The sequence below is a fragment of the Sardina pilchardus genome, chromosome 17 (assembly GCF_963854185.1).
Source record: "Sardina pilchardus chromosome 17, fSarPil1.1, whole genome shotgun sequence".
Lineage (NCBI taxonomy): Eukaryota > Metazoa > Chordata > Actinopteri > Clupeiformes > Clupeidae > Sardina > Sardina pilchardus.
Window position 1 is genome coordinate 11004034 of NC_085010.1, and position 18877 is coordinate 11022910.

General features: G+C 43.1%; 1 protein-coding gene across 1 annotated transcript in view; it reads right to left on the reverse strand.

The window, feature by feature from the left end:
• Positions 1 to 699: 699 nt before the first annotated feature.
• The window catches only part of cntn1b (contactin 1b), an 18499-nt gene continuing 321 nt past the window's right edge, over positions 700 to 18877 (reverse strand). The window contains exons 2-23 of the mRNA XM_062518195.1: positions 18725 to 18763; positions 17457 to 17583; positions 16930 to 17111; positions 16343 to 16438; positions 15814 to 16023; positions 15261 to 15360; positions 14035 to 14216; positions 10738 to 10862; positions 10204 to 10321; positions 9666 to 9816; positions 9056 to 9183; positions 8350 to 8522; positions 7314 to 7437; positions 6963 to 7130; positions 6176 to 6325; positions 5674 to 5744; positions 4989 to 5223; positions 4267 to 4382; positions 3188 to 3377; positions 1983 to 2098; positions 1295 to 1460; positions 700 to 792 (exon numbers count right to left, since the gene is read on the reverse strand). Coding sequence (XP_062374179.1) covers positions 710 to 792; positions 1295 to 1460; positions 1983 to 2098; positions 3188 to 3377; positions 4267 to 4382; positions 4989 to 5223; positions 5674 to 5744; positions 6176 to 6325; positions 6963 to 7130; positions 7314 to 7437; positions 8350 to 8522; positions 9056 to 9183; positions 9666 to 9816; positions 10204 to 10321; positions 10738 to 10862; positions 14035 to 14216; positions 15261 to 15360; positions 15814 to 16023; positions 16343 to 16438; positions 16930 to 17111; positions 17457 to 17583; positions 18725 to 18763 — 3050 coding nt within the window. The 3' untranslated portion in view covers positions 700 to 709. The remainder of the gene's footprint in view (positions 793 to 1294; positions 1461 to 1982; positions 2099 to 3187; positions 3378 to 4266; positions 4383 to 4988; positions 5224 to 5673; positions 5745 to 6175; positions 6326 to 6962; positions 7131 to 7313; positions 7438 to 8349; positions 8523 to 9055; positions 9184 to 9665; positions 9817 to 10203; positions 10322 to 10737; positions 10863 to 14034; positions 14217 to 15260; positions 15361 to 15813; positions 16024 to 16342; positions 16439 to 16929; positions 17112 to 17456; positions 17584 to 18724; positions 18764 to 18877) is intronic.

Below are 18877 nucleotides of genomic sequence, written 5' to 3' on the forward strand. Positions count from 1 at the left end.
CACACAGTGCTATCGTTCAATTCTTTTTTTCAATGTTAATTTATCATTCACATTACCTTATTCTTGTGTGTTATTTTAGCAAAGGTAACAGTGCAACATACCCGCTGTAGCTTATACTGTGTTTCTGTCTCTTATCTCCTCTTGCATATCCAGCATGTGACTGTGTTGAAAGACATGAAGTAGGTTAAGCAGGATCTGGTCCAATAGTCACTCCAGTATCATGTAGCAGAGCTGTCTCAATCACTAACACATTTTACTACCATACCAATTCATAGGGATTTGAATGTTTGTTTGTTTTTTTTACGCTGGAAATAAATACATCAGGGCTTAAAAAAAAGGATAGACTATTGGTTGTTTAGATACGTCAGCTGTCGACCATGTCCGGATTCTTGGCTTAATAAAGTCTGTGCAATCAAAGTGTGCATGAGTATGATTTGTGTCTTTGTCTGTCCATCTGTGTGTACCTATTACATCATTGTGTATGCATATCTCTGTCAGTGTGTGTGTGTGTGTGTGTGTACAGTAATTTCCCGCATATAAGCCGCATTGTGTATAAGCCGCAGGACAGTGTTTTATGCAAATTAAAAGAAACAGAACCATATTAATACCATATTAACTGCCCCCCATGTATTAACCTCATAGCTGAAGAAATATTGCAAAATCAATGTATAAGCCGCGGCTAATAGTCGGGAAATTACGGTAGACAGCATTACAGGTTGATAGCCATCGCGCCCATGACAAACAGCAGAAGAGAGCTCAGGCTCAGAGACTGAGCGCTGAGGATGCCACCGGCTGTGAGGAGAGAGCAACACAACAACCAATCAGAATACTTTACACACTTTACCATACTGAAGTATACTCCAATTCAGAACAGGTACACACTTTACTATACTCAAGTATACTCAGAAAAAGACTCCTATTCAAAACAGGAACCCACTTTACCATACTCAAGTATACTCCAATGAAGACTGAAGCATTCATAACAGGTGCATACTTGATTAGGTTTTTAAGTTCTATATTGCAGTATGTCAACATGTACTTCAAGAAATGACTTCTTAGTCAACCCTAGTCAAAGATATATACAGTACAGTCATTTCCTGTGTATTGGCCACATTGTGTATAAGCCAGAGGAGAGTGTACAAGTTAAAATACACAAAAGCATATAAATACCATATCAACTGACTCCATGCATTAACCTCATGGCTGAAGAAATTGTGCAAAATCAACGCATAAGCCACAGCTAATAGTGGGGACATTACGGATAGTTATGTGAGGAATTTGGGCGATTTCTCACCGAGCTCTCCCTGGACGGAGACACGTCCGATTGGTCCATCTCCACCCTCACAGTGGGCACGCACCTCGATGATCCAGTCACCCGTCTCGGGGTAGGGGAAGTCGATGTAGTGTCTACCGGTGGTGTAGAGCTTCCCATACCGATAGCCCACCTTCCTGTACAGAATCTATGAGAGGGAAAGGAATAACAACATTTACAGGGAAACTACAACGGGCGTGTAACTGCAGCGTTCCGTTAGTGACGTGGAAGACTGGTCTATTTTTTTTTTTTCGAATATACGCGCCGCTATCACGCCTGGTGTAGCTAGTTCCATTGATTATAGTGGAAGCTAATTGTTGCTGCAGACACAACGTGAACGTAAGTTGGACAAATTCAGAAAAAAAATAGCTGTCTTGTTAGCTGGTTGTTTTCTGGTCTGTGTAGTCCCAAACTCATTCTAGTTTACTAATATATTTTTTAAAAAGCTGTCATTGATAAAAAGTTATTGATGAAGAGGTAAAACTAAAACAAGTTTATCTAAGTACATTTCTTGTGCTTTTTTCCCAACAGGAAACAAGTGGGAGAGAAAGATGGGGTGGGATCATGAAAGTGGGTACTTGTACCGAAACATGGTATAGATGTCACAGTGCCCCCAACAACCACTTATCTCAGGCAAAGGTTCCGTAAATTACTGTATCTGAGGACTGACCTTGTATCCCTCAATGAAGGACTCGTTCCAATAGCTGTAGATGTGGTCCCAGGACAGGTAGAGCCATTTCCCACTCCAGCTGACGTACTTGAAGAGCCGCAGCCTGCGCGTCGGAGCTGGTGGACACCACAGAGCAGAGAGATTATCATCACAGAAGTAACCAGCTAACCCTCACCCCAGATTACACCACAGAACAGACAGATTATCATCACAGAAGTGACCAGCTAACCCTCACCCTAGATTACACCACAGAACAGACAGATTATCATCACAGAAGTGACCAGCTAACCCTCACCCTAGATTACACCACAGAGCAGAGAGATTATCATCACAGAAGTGACCAGCTAACCATCACCCCAGATTACACCACAGAGCAGAGAGATTATCATCACAGAAGTGACCAGCTAACCCTCACCCTAGATTACACCATAGAACAGAGAGATTATCATCACAGAAGTGACCAGCTAACCCTCACCCTAGATTACACCACAGAACAGACAGATTATCATCACAGAAGTGACCAGCTAACCCTCACCCTAGATTACACCACAGAACAGACAGATTATCATCACAGAAGTGACCAGCTAACCCTCACCCTAGATTACACCACAGAGCAGAGAGATTATCATCACAGAAGACCCCAGCTAACCATCACCCTAGATTACACCACAGAACAGACAGATTATCATCACAGAAGTGACCAACTAACCCTCACCCTAGATTACACCACAGAGCAGAGAGATTATCATCACAGAAGTGACCAGCTAACCCTCACCCTAGATTACACCACAGAGCAGAGAGATTATCATCACAGAAGTGACCAGCTAACCCTCACCCTAGATTACACCACAGAACAGACAGATTATCATCACAGAAGTGACCAGCTAACCCTCACCCTAGATTACACCACAGAACAGAGAGATTATCATCACAGACGTGACCAGCTAACCCTCACCCTAGATTACACCACAGAACAGACAGGTTATGCTCACAGAAGTGACCAGCTAACCCTTTCCCTAGATTACACCACAGAACAGACAGATTATCATCACAGAAAACCCCAGCTAACCATCACCCTACATTACACCACAGAGCAGATTATCATCACAGAAGTGACCAGCTAACAGTGGCCCAAATAGATGGTGCAGCATATGGCATTGTATGCATAGACGCATTAGGGGGCCTGTGTAGGATAGTGGACTCACGTGGTCTCCTGGTGAACATCTCACAGTGCTCGCTGGGCGGGCCAAGGCCGATTCCGTTGTAGGCGCGCACCTCGATGAGGTAGTGCGAGTCGGGGAGCATGTTCTCCAGGCGCGTGTTGTTCACTCCGTTCCCCACGAGGATCCGCTGCGCCGCCGCCTCGTTGTCGTCGTACTTTCTCCAGTAGCGCACCTGACGGGGCGGACAGGAAGACAGGACTCACTGTTGGGCTGACGGGGGCGCTTCAACCCTCCAATTAAAATGAAAGTGGCTGTTAAAGCAACACTAAAGCACTTTTCCTCTGACGCATGCACGCTATTTGTTTATCCAGCAAATACCGATGTCCACAGACAAGGTAGAGAATGTTGCATAACTTTGTCTTACAGTATATTGTAGAACTACAGATAAGCTACCTCATCTGGTAAAGTTACATAGTGCGGTTATAGCCACAAAGTAACCCAGAAGTGCTGTTCACCATGTTACGAGTTGATGAACCGCTGAAATTATTTTGGAAACATAATTTTAAGGTACAAAAAACTCATTAGTGTTGCTTTAACACCAGGAACGAGGACCTGAAGATAACTATAACAACATTAACGTCAACACTGATGGTAAGTGAAGTCTTTTTATCGTTCTCAAAATCACTCTCTGAAAGTGATCTCAAACGATACCCAAGTGTTCTTCATGACGTTATCATTACAGTTTATGTGTGGACGTTGTCATTCTTGTTAGCTAAAACGACACTTTTTTGTTGTTAATATTATGGTTATCGATCTTGGTGTGAACCAATTTCAAGCAGGTCACTGCAGACCCTCGCAAACTGTCATTAAAGAAAGTGAAAAAAAAAATCCTGCCTTTGGATCCTGATCTGGGTCATCATGATGGGTGACAGAAATACCGTGGTCCTCTCTGACATTTAGTCAATTTAAATTTAAGCATTGGATGTAGATTTGTACCTTTTTTTAAAAATGTATTTGACCAAATAATCAAAATCGATTTGTTTTTGTTGTACTCTGTAGGCTGCTAATTGATTACAGTAAAAAAAAATAAAAATAAAAACTATGCCATTGAACCCACGTACCTGGTAGCCATCCACCCACTGCAGTGGAGGTTGCAGAAAGACAGGCAGCCACCAGACCAAGGCCTCTGTAGCGCTCACGGGACGAGCATACACATCCAGAGGCTGCTCCGTGGGCACTGTGTGTGTGTGTGTGTGTGTGCGTGAGGGTGGGTGGGTGGGTGTGTGTGTGTGCATGAGGGTGGGTGGGTGGGTGGGTGTGTATGTGCATGGTGGGTGTGTGTGTGCGCGTTTGTGTGTGTGTGTGTGTGTGTTTGTGAACAAGGGTGAGGTGGCAGAAGTGCAATTAAAAAAAAAATGCAAAAACAGGAGACAAAATAGCATCAGCAACTTGCACATATTGAACATATTCTATGGCAGGGGTTCTCAAACATTTTGAGGCCAAGGACCCCTCACAGAAATATTCAAAGGATCCCCTAGTACTTTGGAGACAGACTGCGTCATGATTTGCATATTGTTGTAAGATATGCAAAAGTCACTAGGTATGCATTGTGTTACCCCACATTTGTATCTACACTCAACTAGCTGTAAAACTACATCATGAAAAACATACACAGATTTTGTTTCTGAAAAGCAGCGTCAGCCATTTATACTCAATCAACTTGTTTGACAAAATCGCAGCTTCTTAATAGATTGTGGGAGTCTAAAATGCTATGCTAGCTTTCCGTTACATGAATACATAGAGTGTGTGGTTCTGTGCGGTTCTGTGTGGTTCTATGTCTTACCTCCCTCTGGTGCGTAGACGACAGAGGACAGACTGTAGGGCCCTTCGCCCTTGTTGTTGTAGGCCTTGACCTTGACCTGGATCTCCGTTCCCGGGGTGATGTAGAGTTCCTTGTTGACGTAGCGTCTGGTCTCGGGGTCGGTCACCGTTGCCCAGCCCCAGTCGTAGTTCTCGTGCGGTTTGAAGGCGACCACGTAGCCGCACTTCTTCCCGTAGTAGAACTGTGGTTGAATAGGCTGTGGAAATGATGACAATCGTTGGCGATGGAATTAAATTATAGAAACATGACAGAAGCTCAACATCAGGAGATCTTCAACCATCAAAAGTCAACTCATCAACCATCAACCGTCAGATCATCAACAAGGACTTCATCTCCTTCAGGGGACGAGGAACTGTATAGTGTAAGTATATATATACTCTTTTGATCCTGTGAGGAAAATTCAGTCACTGCATTTATCCCAATCCATGAGTTAGTGATCACACACAGCACACAGACTAAACCGGAGCAGGGAGCTGCCTGCTCAACAGCAGCGCTTGGGGGAGCAGTGAGGGGTTAGGTGCCTTGCTCAAGGGCACTTCAGCCGTGGACTGTTCGGGGATTGAACCAGCAACCCTCCGGGTTACAAGGTTGAAGCCCTAACCAGTAGGCCACAGTAGCTGCCCCCAAGCTACCTTTTTAAACTTACCGTCCAAGTGATGGTGAGCTCGCCGTTAATCCCTACAAAGCCTCCGACGTCTTCTGGAGCCACTGCGGGGACTGCACCAGCAAAGAGAAGCAAAGGTGCAATTTTATATTCAGCAGGGTCATTATACAAATACACTTATCCACATGACTGTGCAGGGATAGTGTGCTCTAGTCTATAGGATTTTAGGATGTAATGCCAGAATATAATAATACTGATAAACTACAATTTTAGTAGTAGTTAGTATCATTAATTTTAGCAGTAGTAGTAGTAGTAGTAGTGGTGGTGGTGGAGGAGGTTATCATGGAAGTATTTGATTTGCCTGGCTAAATCGGTGCAGTTGAATGTTATTTTGTTGTTGTGATATTTCCAGCCTCCACTGGCTTCCTCCACCCATAATGTGACATAAAAAAAATGCATCCCTGGTGTATAATTTATCCTCTGAGGAAGAACTGTGTACCTGCATCCCAGGTGTATAATATTCCCGTGAGGGAGGGCTGTGTACCTGCATCCCAGGTCGTGGTCTTCTTGGAGGGCCAGCTTGACTCGCCAGGGCCCAATTCGTTGACAGCAATCACTCGGAACTCATACTGCATGTAAGGGTAGAGGTCCACCACCTCAGCCGCCGTTGCAAAACGATCAAGGAAGACAGGAGCTGGGCGCGGTAGAGAGAGAGAGAGAGAGAGAGAGAGAGAGAGAGAGAGGGATAAGAAGCTCCACCGGTAGGTAAAAATCATTTTAAGAAATTACTATGCTTGCCTCCTTACAATATCTGATTCATTTGACCTCACACCAAGAAGGTGTAATTTTTCTATTTTTGTTTTAATTTAATTTGACAGCCACAGAGGAAGAATGACAGATAAGAAGACTAATTATTAGCATGACATTGTCCACGCTTTAACCCATGTACCCTGCAGCCCTGTTGCATAATTCTTTAGCCTTCTAGTTTAATAGCTCTTTTCTGGTGTTACACTAAGTGAGCGCCTCACTGACTGAGTTCTGGTCATTTCCAGGCCTATCTTTGTAGAGTACAGCCATTTCCTGTGTATTAGCCGCATTGTGTATAAGCCTCGGGACAGTGTTTTTATGCAAGTTAAAAGAAACAAGACCATATTGATACCCTATTAACTGCCCCCGTGAATTAACCTCATAGCTGAAGAAATGTTGCAAAAAGTAAATGTATAAGCTGCGGCTAATAGTTGGGAAAGTACCGTAACTCCAGTACATCCTCACACCAATGTATGGTTGGGGTTCTCCACTGTAAACTCAACGTCGCCCTCTAGTGGACTCACATGTCTTTGCCTCCTTCCAGTCGTCAGGGTCGAGGGCGTAGTAATCTCTCGTCTGGACGATGTGGTGCTTGATGGGCAGGCCATGATCGCTGCCCAGGGTCCAGACCAGCTTCACCGACGTGTCCCTCACCTCCATCACCATCACCCCACCTGGGGGGCCAGGCGGGCCTTTTGGGTGAGGGGGGGCAGGAGAAAAAAGATAGGATGAAGAAAGAAAGAAAGAAAGAAAGAAAGGAGAAGTAGAGATACTCTCTGTGTGTGTGTACATGCATTGTATATTTGTGTGTGTGTGTGTGTGTGGTGTGTATTGTGTACGTATATCTGTGTGTGTGTGTGTGTGTGTGTGTGTACCTTGCACTACGACATCAGCAATCACGGTGACGTTGTCCACTACGGTCTGGGCAGTGCAGGAGTATCGTCCAGAGTGTTTTGCAAGTGCGCTCTTTATCATAAGGTCACCACTGTTCTCTCGATCCTGCAAGCAATTATAGCCAAATCCTTTTATGGACACGCTAACGCTAACATAACAAATAGCAAATCATATTCTGGACAAAACTTGATTTTTCACAAGAAGGGTGCACTTTAAGCAGTCTTTATCTTCCTCATGACAGAGAACTATAGGTATTTTGGGACAAAATATCATGGTAATGTTATTTGAGGAACAGTATAGATTATAGGAATTGTATAGTACTTTGGGACACACTGCTGAAATACTATAAGACTGTCCTATAGGAACAATATAAAGGGTAAGGATATTAAAGGTTGCATTACGGAACACCATAGAAGTATCATACAGTAGTTGGGCCACTGTTAGCTGGTCACTTCTGTGATGATAATCTGATAATCTGCTCTGTGGTGTAATGTACACTTCCATAGTACTACCATAGAAATATTTCTTTATTGTAAGAGGCTGAACCCTGTCATTTAGCCCCTTACAATAAAGAACTATAGTACTGCTGTAAGATTTCTGTAGTAGTACTATGGAAGTGTAAATTCTGTGTCATTTCTGTCATAAGTGTCCGACCGTAGAAGCAACAACTCAAAGTGCTTCCTTATCAGGTCTATGAGGATGGAGAAGTACACTTCCACATTGCCTTTTGGACTTATATGGGTGTTTTGTTGTCTGTGTGAAGCGTTTGTTCATCTGTAAGTTTCCTGTCTAAATGTTTGTGTACGTGTACGCTGGCGAATACGCCACTCCGTCCAGCATTTTGTTTTTGTTTGTCTACAGCGCTTTGGGTGTGCACTTTGTCATACAAAAATGTGCTTTATAAATAAAATGTGCTTTATTGACTTCCATGGTACTGCTACAGAAATCTTTAAGCATTACTATAGCTCTTCATTGACTATAGACTAAATGACAGGGATGTACTGCAAGTGTCCGTACCAGCAGCAGCTCAAAGTGCTTCCTCATCAGGTCGAAGTCGATGATGATGGAGTCCAGGTGCCAGATGAAGGTCAGGTCCAGCATGGGGTCGTAGGACGCGGTGCAGGGAAGCACTGTGCTGTCCCCCACCATGATGTCCACGTCCGAGGGGGCCACCACGATCTTAGTGGCATCTAGCATGGAGATATATATACATACATTTACTTACATCCCAACCTGCAAAAACCTGACTTTTTGAATCAGAATCAGAATCTGAATCAGAATGCTTTATTTTGGGATTCTGATTCTGATTCGGATTGAAAAAGTCAGGTTTTTCTGGGAGGTATCTGCAACCTAACCCACCCCATGGACTGGGTTATTGAAAGCACAGGGAAGATAAAATATATCTCTTCTAACTCTGAGGTAGATTGCCGTAAGCTAATTTTCAAAAGAGTTGGTGTGTTCTTTTAAGGCCACATTGCAGGTGTTACCAATACAATCTCCCTTCATGGTACCCTGATCAACACCTGCAACACTTTTCAATGCAGCCTGACTGAACACCGCCTACAGTAGATGAATTACTCATACTGTGAAGGGATGCGGAGCATACAAGATAAAGAGCTTTATCTGTAGAAATAATAAATGCATTCTAAAGAAGTAGATTTATCAAAATAACAAAATGATATCGCCAGATTTAAATGAAGAATGAAGAAGTCATGAGACTTACCAGTGATAGTGAGAGTCCCTGTGCTGTTGGCTTTGCCCCGATCATTCTCAGCAAAGCAGGTATACACCCCCTCATCGTCATTTGTGGAGTTGAAAATCTCCAGATTCCCATCTAGCCACACCGAATACCTGATGTGGGAGGTTATTACTTCATTTAAAAAACGTACTTTCCATTTTGATGTATACTATATACTGTATAGATAAGATAAGATAAGGTAAGATATACTTTAGTATACTGTATACTATATATACTACTATAGTAGTTCTGGTGTTGAGGGATGCCAAACATATCCGTCTTTGTTTTATAAATATGTGTAAAGAGTGTTAAGAACTTCTTGGACAATGCAAGCCATTACAAATGATTCAGAGTGCAACGGTGCCATTGTCGGATCTTAAATTTAAGGCACTTTACCCAAGTTTTTCACTAAACCGCATAATTGAAATACACCCCTCTCATGTTCTATGTATGGTTAACGTATGGTTAACATATGCCTAGCATAGGCCTATGCCTAACGGATGACTAACAGATGGCTAACGTAATGGTTGAATAACGGATGAATAACAGATGGCTAACGGATGGCTAACAGATGGCTAATGGATGGCTAACAGACCTAGTAGAGTTGCCGAGCTTCTCCTTCCCCTTAAACCAGGTGAAGGTGGGCCGTGGTGCCGCTTGGGGTTTACACTCGATGACCACTCGCCCGCCCCGGGCTCCCAGCAGCTGTTTCCGCACGGGGTTGTACTCAAAAGTCGGAGCGTGGGCTGGAAACATCACAGAGAACAACACTCACATCACATCACAAATCGCGTTTCAAGGGACAGTCCCCATTTTTGGTTGCCTGTCCCCTAGGAAAATAGAGAAAACGACCTATGTCCCCGTTTTTTTTTTTAGATAAAACGTATGTATGTATGTAAATATGTATTTAAATCAGATTGATAGTCAAACTGAAAATGTTTCCACATTTCAGGGATTACATGTATGTCCCCGGTTTTGGTCTGGGACATCTCACCTTAGATTAATATAATAATGAGCATAATTAATGGACATAATTAATATAATGAATGTGTCATAATTAATCAGTCAAAATGATACAACATTTTTATGAAGGTCAACTGAGGTGTGATTAGATCCGAATATCTGTAACGTACCGGTCACTCTGAGCTCAGCGTTGGCGTAGATGGTTCCCCATGGGTTCTCCGCCACACACTGGTACATGCCCGAGTGGGTGAATGTCAGACTGTCAAACTGCAGCTCCCCTTTCCCATACTGAAGAGAGAGAAGCAGAGGAGATGAGATGATCGGCATGAGCCCATCAGCTTAGATTCAAATAACAGCTTCGACCGTACACACATACGTAAGGCATGCACACAGGAAACCCACCTATAGTGATTCTCAAACAAGTGGTTTTTTTAGAGGTCAGGAATTGTCATGACTTCATCAATCAGCTGGATCAGATGTGTTATTTTAATTGATGTGTCAGTCTGATTATGACTCTTATGTCTGTGTGTGGCTATTTTGTTTTGAATCCACAATCTTCCTTAAAAAAGGAAGGCATTAAAGATAGGGACAAAAAAAAACAAAAACAATTCCTCCTATGCATCGCACCTGAGAGCAACTCACCTACACATGCACACACACACCTACACACAGACACACACACACACACACACACACACACGTACCGAGTAGCCATCCTTCAGCCAGCGTATCCAGGGCCAGGGCTTCCCCATGGCGGCACATCTCATCGTGTGCTTGCTGCCCACGTCCATCTCAGTGTTGTTGATATGCGATGCCCACTCTGGGGGTCCTGGAGGCCACACATGACATCATCAGAGAGGGATACGACATCATCAGAAGGGACATGACATCATCAGAGAGGGACGTGACATCATCAGAGAGGGATACAACATCATCAGAAGGGACACAACCATAGATATTATAAAACATTATATCTATCATAATATCTATGGACACAACATTATAAGAGGGGATGTGACATCATCAGAGAGGGACGTAACATCATCAGAGAGGGACGTGACGTCATCAGAGAGCTGATTGTAGTGGAGGTTACTTGGTGAAGCCAGAGATGGTTGAGAAAGTGAGACAATTTACAGAAGAGAGATTCTTCCTGTTCTCCTAGCAATGCAATGCACTGTATATGGGGGTTAGTGGGTCCTCCATTGCCCGTCTGCAACTTGTCCAAAATGCTGCTGCTCGTCTCCTAACAAACACTAGAAAGTATGAGCATATAACACCTATTTTAGCCTCACTTCATTGGCTGCCTATTCATTGTAGGATTCATTTTAAAATTATTTTGTTTGCATTTAAAGCCTTGAATGGCCTTGCCCCACTGTATCTCTCCGAGCTGCTACACCCCTACACTCTCAGCCGCTCTCTCAGGTCAGCTGACCAGCTGCTTTTGACTGTGCCTAAAACTAGGCTAAAACTCAGAGGAGAACGAGCTTTTGCTGTTGCAGCTGCAAAACTGTGGAATGTATTGCCACTCCACATCAGACAAGCCCCTTCACTGTCTCTTTCTAAATCACTACTAAAAACCCACCTTTTTTCACTGGCCTTTACTGTAACACCAGGTAGCGTGTTTATTGATGTGATGTATGTAAAGGTGTTGTGTGGGCAGTGGTCCTTATTTAATTACTTATTTGTCTGATTTGTTTTTACTTGTTTTATTTCTTATTTTATTATTTTGTGTTATTTTATTTTATTGTATTATTTTTATCCTGTTATTTTTTCTACTGTTCTTCTGTTGTCTTTATTGTTGTGTTGTACAGCACTTTGGAAACCCTGTGTTTGCTTAAATTGTGCTATATAAATAAAGTGGATTGGATTGGATTGAAACAAATGTCTATCAAATGTGTTTGTACGTACCTCCTAGCTAATCATCAATCATATCAGATGACATATGTAGAGTGTTTTAAGACTTCAAACTAACATAAATTAACCTTACATTTTCCAGTAGTGATACTTTAGGTGTGCAGATTTGAACAACAGCTGGTTTGGTTCTCAACCAAAATACAAGCTTGCTGTGTCGCATAGACAGTCATTGTCTTGCTCATACACTGTAGGGTTTTTTTTAGGGGAAATGATAATCTTGATGAATTGGTATTTTCAGAGAGGGACTGCAATTGGTGTTCTCCTCAAATGTATTGATTAAATTGCATACCATGTTAAACGACTATTTTTCTGGACAACAATGGTGGATATAATGTACAGTATCTCTGTTATACAACACAGCCACACAATAAGCCTTTCTGTGCTACAAGGGCAGAGTATGAAAATGGAATGTTCCATCAGTGCATTCTGACCACACTTTTCTAGGAGGCAGGAACTGTGTACAATTCCATCCCATTATAGAAGAGCTGCTTGTATTCTAAAGGGTCTTTGGTGTTCCCAAGTATTTTGGATCTGGTTTGGAACACTGTGTCCTGGCAAAAACACAGCTCCTATTATCTCTCTCCATCTCTCTCTCTCTCTATCTCTCTCTCTCTCACACACACACACACACACACACACACACACACACACACACACACACACACACACACACACACACACACACACACACATAAACAAACACACACACAATACCAAGCAAATGCATTCATATAAAAGTTGAAGGCCAAACATTTCCAACCACTTACAAAGAGCATGTATCCAAATAAACTATTGCTGCTTTATCTTGTGTTCTAAAGGATCTTTGTTGAAGCATATGCTCCAAGTTGCTATAAGGCACGCTATAGTACCCTAGCAAAGACTGACACTCTAAAGGCTGTTTATGGGGAAAATGTTGTATATAGAACAACTCCACATCATAGGGTGTAGAATCTATAAAAAGTCAGTCACACTTTACTTAGTCTGCCCATAGACTTTTATACAGATGCTCACATGATCAACAAAGTATTTGTTGACACTCAACTTAAGGTGATGTTCAGAAATTCTTCAGCAATGCTTTTGATATGCTGAGCTTGAATTTTAACAAATGATATGTTAAGTCTTCATGGGCAGATTATCCAAGTAACAGTAAGTGTTAACCGAATGCTTGTGTGTATCACTCACTTAAAAACAATCATTATTCATTCACTCATTCAAACCACAAATAACTTGTTACTCTTCATCTCTTAAGCTAACAACTGTGCACTGACTGAGCAAGTGCAGGTATCCACAACAGGAGCAGTTTCAGGACCATGGACAGCAGTCTGTCAGGTTGACCAGCATGCTATGCAGCAGAGCCACAGCCAGAATGTAACAGTCGGAAACCACTACATACAGTAGAATCTTCTCAACAGAACTAAACAAAATACTTCTACAGCCCAGTTAAAAAAAAAGTAGACCTTCCACGTAGACCCACTGCCTGTTCTAGTCTTTGCCCTTACCTTCCACATAGACCCACTGCCTGTGCCAGTCTTTGCCCTTACCTTCCACATAGACCCACTGCCTGTGCCAGTCTTTGCCCTTACCTTCCACATAGACCCACTGCCTGTGCCAGTCTTTGCCCTTACCTTCCACGTAGACCCACTGCCTGTGCCAGTCTTTGCCCTTACCTTCCACGTAGACCCACTGCCTGTGCCAGTCTTTGCCCTTACCTTCCACGTAGACCCACTGCCTGTGCCAGTCTTTGCCCTTACCTTCCACGTAGACCCACTGCCTGTGCCAGTCTTTGCCCTTACCTTCCACGTAGACCCACTGCCTGTGCCAGTCTTTGCCCTCACCTTCCACGTAGACCCACTGCCTGTGCCAGTCTTTGCCCTTACCTTCCACGTAGACCCACTGCCTGTGCCAGTCTTTGCCCTTACCTTCCACGTAGACCCACTGCCTGTGCCAGTCTTTGCCCTTACCTTCCACGTAGACCCACTGTTTGTGCTAGTCTTTGCCCTTACCTTCCACATAGACCCACTGCCTGTGCCAGTCTTTGCCCTTACCTTCCACGTAGACCCACTGCCTGTGCCAGTCTTTGCCCTTACCTTCCACGTAGACCCACTGCCTGTGCCAGTCTTTGCCCTTGACGTTGAGGGCCTCGCACTCGTAGCTGCCCTCGTCCTCGTACTGCACGTTGATCAGGTGCAGCAGCGCTCCGTTCATCGTCACCTCGTAGTTGGGCGGCAGGTCCGCGTCCAGCTTCCTCCAGCGGATGTGTGGGATGGGGCTGAGGCAAGGGAACAGGACGTTGTCAAATAGACACGCAGACTTCAGCGAAATTCACACCAAGAGCGACAACTATAACCATAACAATACAAGTGTCCACACTGACCAACGATAACGACAAGTCGCTCCTCGCGTTAATGAATGTGGTGGCTGAAATGTGATGGGCTCTGACTGGCATTTAGCTTTTTATCGTTCTCAAAATCGGTCTGAGAGTGATCCCCAACTTTATCATTCTTCATGTTGCTATCGTTATAGTTTATGTGTGAACGTCGTCACTCATGTTAACAAGAGCGACATTTGTCTATAGTTATCATTATCGTTTTTGGTGTGAATGCCCGTTTACAGTGGTGATGGACAGTAGACATATTGAGTTTCCTGTACATGTACTGTAACTCCTCTATTTAGTTCCTCTTCATTGGCTTCCTATAACAGCCAGAATTCAATTAAAATCTCTCTGTCCACTCTAGCCTCACAGTGTAAGCAGTCGAACGTACAGTGTGAGTAGAGCAATCACCTCAGATCAAAACATTGAGTTGAGTTACTGTGTCATATGCGACCAAAAAAGAAAAGAAAAAGAAATCGCACAATGCTTACATGACATTTCCATAATCTGTATGATATACAATAACAAAGCTGGTATCAACAACATTCACTTGGAGATATTATTAGTGTCTGTTTCAAACATTGCTCACAGGCCTTTGTGAGCTCTATTCTGTGAAACTAGTTTCAGGGTGAGGTATAGGCTACATACTGTAACTGTACAGCCCTAAAATCATGCATATTTAAACAGCTTATAACCAGGTCACTGGTCCAGTGTCTGCTGTTTCTGGTTTTAGGTATACTACTATGGGGGGAAGTGAATTGAATATTTGGTTTCTCTAATTTTCATGTTTTTTTTTTTTTTTTTTTTGCTTTGTTCTGATTAGACTCTTTTAGCACGGATCAAAGGGAACATCTGGCCTCTTTTTTCACAGGAAGTGTGCAACTAAGATGCAGCCTTTTGTCTTGTATACCGGTAGTTATTATCCGGCAATTAAAGACTCACTTTCCAAGAGCAAAGCACTCCAGGGTGATGTTTTTGGCAAGCAGGGCATAGGTTTTAGGGAACTTCACTTTGATGTCTGCAGCATACTTCTTAGCAGGATCTGGTGAGAGAGATTATTAGCAAGATGAGTCAGTGCAACAAATACAATGAACATAATCACCCTCTTGGCTGCCATTTGCCTACGAGATAGATGTTTATTGCCATAGCAGCAAGCAAAATAACAGCAGTTGATGTAGTAACTCTAGAAATTACAACTACACATACAGAATCAATTAAAGTGGTATCTCAATAACTCATCCTCTTTGGACAGCCAGTATACAGTAGATACTGTATACTGTAAGTAGCACTCAGATAAACAATGTTAATGTTGAAACAATAACAATTTCAGTATATCTCAATGTATTTTCCTTTGCTAATTAGCAACTGAATACTACAGTACATAAAGAACTATAACATATAAACACCTATAAGTATCTTATTATAGAACGAAAATCGTTTGAACTATTCTTGTTCTGTAACTAGAATCACCATAGTAGGCATAAGTAGTACGCACTCTCCTGTGGCTGGGGGATGAGGGGGATGGGCTTGCTGAAGACACTCTTGCCGATCTTGGCGCTGGAGACGAAGCACGAGTAGTTGCCCACGTCGGACGCCTCCACCATGGCGATGTACAGGTTGCCCGTGGTCTGGGAGATGAACCGACGCCGGTCCATGTCAATGAAGTTGGGGTAGTCATTGAACAGCCAATGGAATTTCACATTATCTGGAAGGGTGGGATAAGCCAATTCCAAATATGTTTTAACACATCACTAATATATCATAACTAACAACTGCTGTGTACATAATACGGTGATAGTAGCGCTTTTTTCATGAAACATGTTTTTTTCTTACTTTGTTTTCAAATAGATAATAAAAAAATAAATAAATAAATTAGCAACATAAATGATTATCATATTGCACTGAGTTCAGATGACAAACATAAGTTATTTATGTGATGTTTCATTGTAGTTGCGGGATAGTGCTAAATGATGATGTTATAATTACATACGATACTGCTGTACGTGAGGAGTGCTGTAACTTACAGGGGTCCCGGTTAGGTGGATCACAGAGCAGCACCACACCCTGCCCCTCCTTCACAAGCACCGGCTCCCGCTCCTCGGTAGGGAAATTATCCAGATCTACACACCAGGGGAGGAGAGAAGAGGAGAGGAGGTGAGTGGAGAGGACAGGAGAGGAGAGGAGTGGAGGAGAGGAGAGGATATGAGACGAGACAGGATGAGACAAGAGGAGTGGAGTGGAGGAGACAAGAGGAGAGGAAAGGAGAGAAGAGAGGAGAGGAGAGGAGAGATCACACCAGGGAGAGAAGAGAGGAGGGAGGCAAAAGGAGAGGAGAAGAGGTGATAGACACCATGGGGAGAGGAGAGGACACAAACACAAAGGGGAAGAGAGAGAAGAAGGGACACAGGAGAGGTCAAGGGAGGAGAAGACAGGACATCAGTAGTATAGGACAAAAAAGAAAGTGACACAGAACCAAAGACAAACGACACAGAGGGAGGGAAAAAGTAGGAGCTCAGCAATTAAGATACAAAAAAAATACAAGAAAAGAATACAGGAAATTGGAAAGCAGTTACGCCGAACCATGAAGGAACAACAGTAAAGGCCGACTCACATCCAAACTTGACGGTGGCCTCTTTGCTGATGATGGTGCCGTAGAGGTTGTTGGCCACGCATGCGTACTTGCCGGCGTGCTTGTTCTTGCTGGGGTTGGTGATCACCAGGTTGCCCCCCACCAGGCTGTAGTGCTCATCCGGCTGCTCCAGCAGCTTGATCTCCCAGTTGTTCAGCCACCATCTGCAGGGGGAGACAGTTTCAAGAGGGTTCCATTATCGGTGTCATACAGTAGTTGTTCCCACAACGTTTCTTTTTCGATATTCCATATGTTATCTTAATGCAGTGGAAGTAGTTTGAAAACAAAATAGAATGTTTTAAAAACAAGTTTTTATTTTACGTTTACATTCAATTCATTCATTTTATGATTTTGCTGTATTGTTGTGTGTCTTGTCCTTGTGTCTGCTGGCTGCACAGATAATTGCCCCTTGGGGACAATAAAGTTACCTTGACCTTGACCTTGACCTTGACCTAATATCTCAAGCTACTCGCAATACTCTGATGTCCTTCACCTGCGGTCTACTGTACCTGATGGTGGCCGGGGGGTTGGCGCGCACCCTGCAGTTCATGGAGATGCGATTGTCGGGGTTGTCCTCTGCGTACACCAGATCCTGGGGCTCCTCCTCAAAAATGGGGCCGTAACCTGTGGCCTCGTCTGGAATGGGGGCGCATGTTATGTTATTCACGGTATTCCGCAGCCAACAATGGGCGTCGTCATGACACCTGACCTGAGCATTCAGAAAACGGTTATCTGTTTCCGGTGAAGCTGCGTTGTATCTACTTTAGGCAGGGATCACATTAGCCGGCGGCAAGTGGCAGCGGCAACGCAACGCTCAGACCATAATAATCCAAAACATTCTATCTCGTTACTAAGTTCAATCTTTGTTGCTACGTCCTTAGACGAATCTGATTGGTCAAAATACCTAAACATTCTAAAGCTGATTGTGATGTGCCGAGCGTTGCGCTTCAAAGTTGAACCAAGTTCAACTCCCAGTTTGCTCAACGCTAGCGTTACGCCAGCGTTGTCACCATTCCGCTGCCGAACCATAGAAAACAATAGGAAACCTGCCGCTTGCCGCTGGCTAGTGTGATCCCCGCCTTAACGTGACAGTTGACAGTGCTTAACATATCATAACGCATATAAAAGTAAACTTTGCTATTTTATATCGGTTATATAACTATATCCATGCTGAGGGCAGAATCTCAACATTTCGAAGAAATCTAAGTTGAAGCATATTCTAGTTAGCACACTGCAATCGCATGTAAACAGAATGAACGGAAGTTGAAAACAGTACAGATTTCCAGGTTAAGGAATAAGGTGAATAAAGACTCTTTCTAATGACCCAAATATTTACATATCAGGAGGAAAAAAGTCCCAACGTGTTGGTACTCTTTCACAGGGTTAAAGGCATATTCAAAGTGTTGTATGAGGTCCATCTAATGAACCAAGTTACAACAAATAAACTATGGTAGTATGGTACTCTGTCACAGGGTTTCAGGAGCATCCCGGTGTTATTTGCTCCACTATCATGAACCTCATCATATACTGTAGTATTATATGATATCAGTGGGACATAAAGATTTAAAGATTTAAAAAAAATAACAAGACCCAGATTACGTACATATTTAAGGGAGATAACAGGAGAGGGGGTGGGGTACCAATAATAACAATGTAGCCAATAGCTGTGATGGCTGTACTGTTACAACGGGGATCCCAATTTATTATAGGATCAAGGGGAATTATACAATATAAAATGAACATACCATCTGAAATGTACAATATAAAATGAACGTACCATCAAACATTCGCCGCTCCCAAGGCATCCTGTAGGCCCCTGTAAATGTATGCAGTTTGGCAACTTAGTTGATAAGACACAACATAATAATAACAATAATATTTATAAAACAAATTATTTAATTATTTAAAATGCACTTTTCATCACTGATCT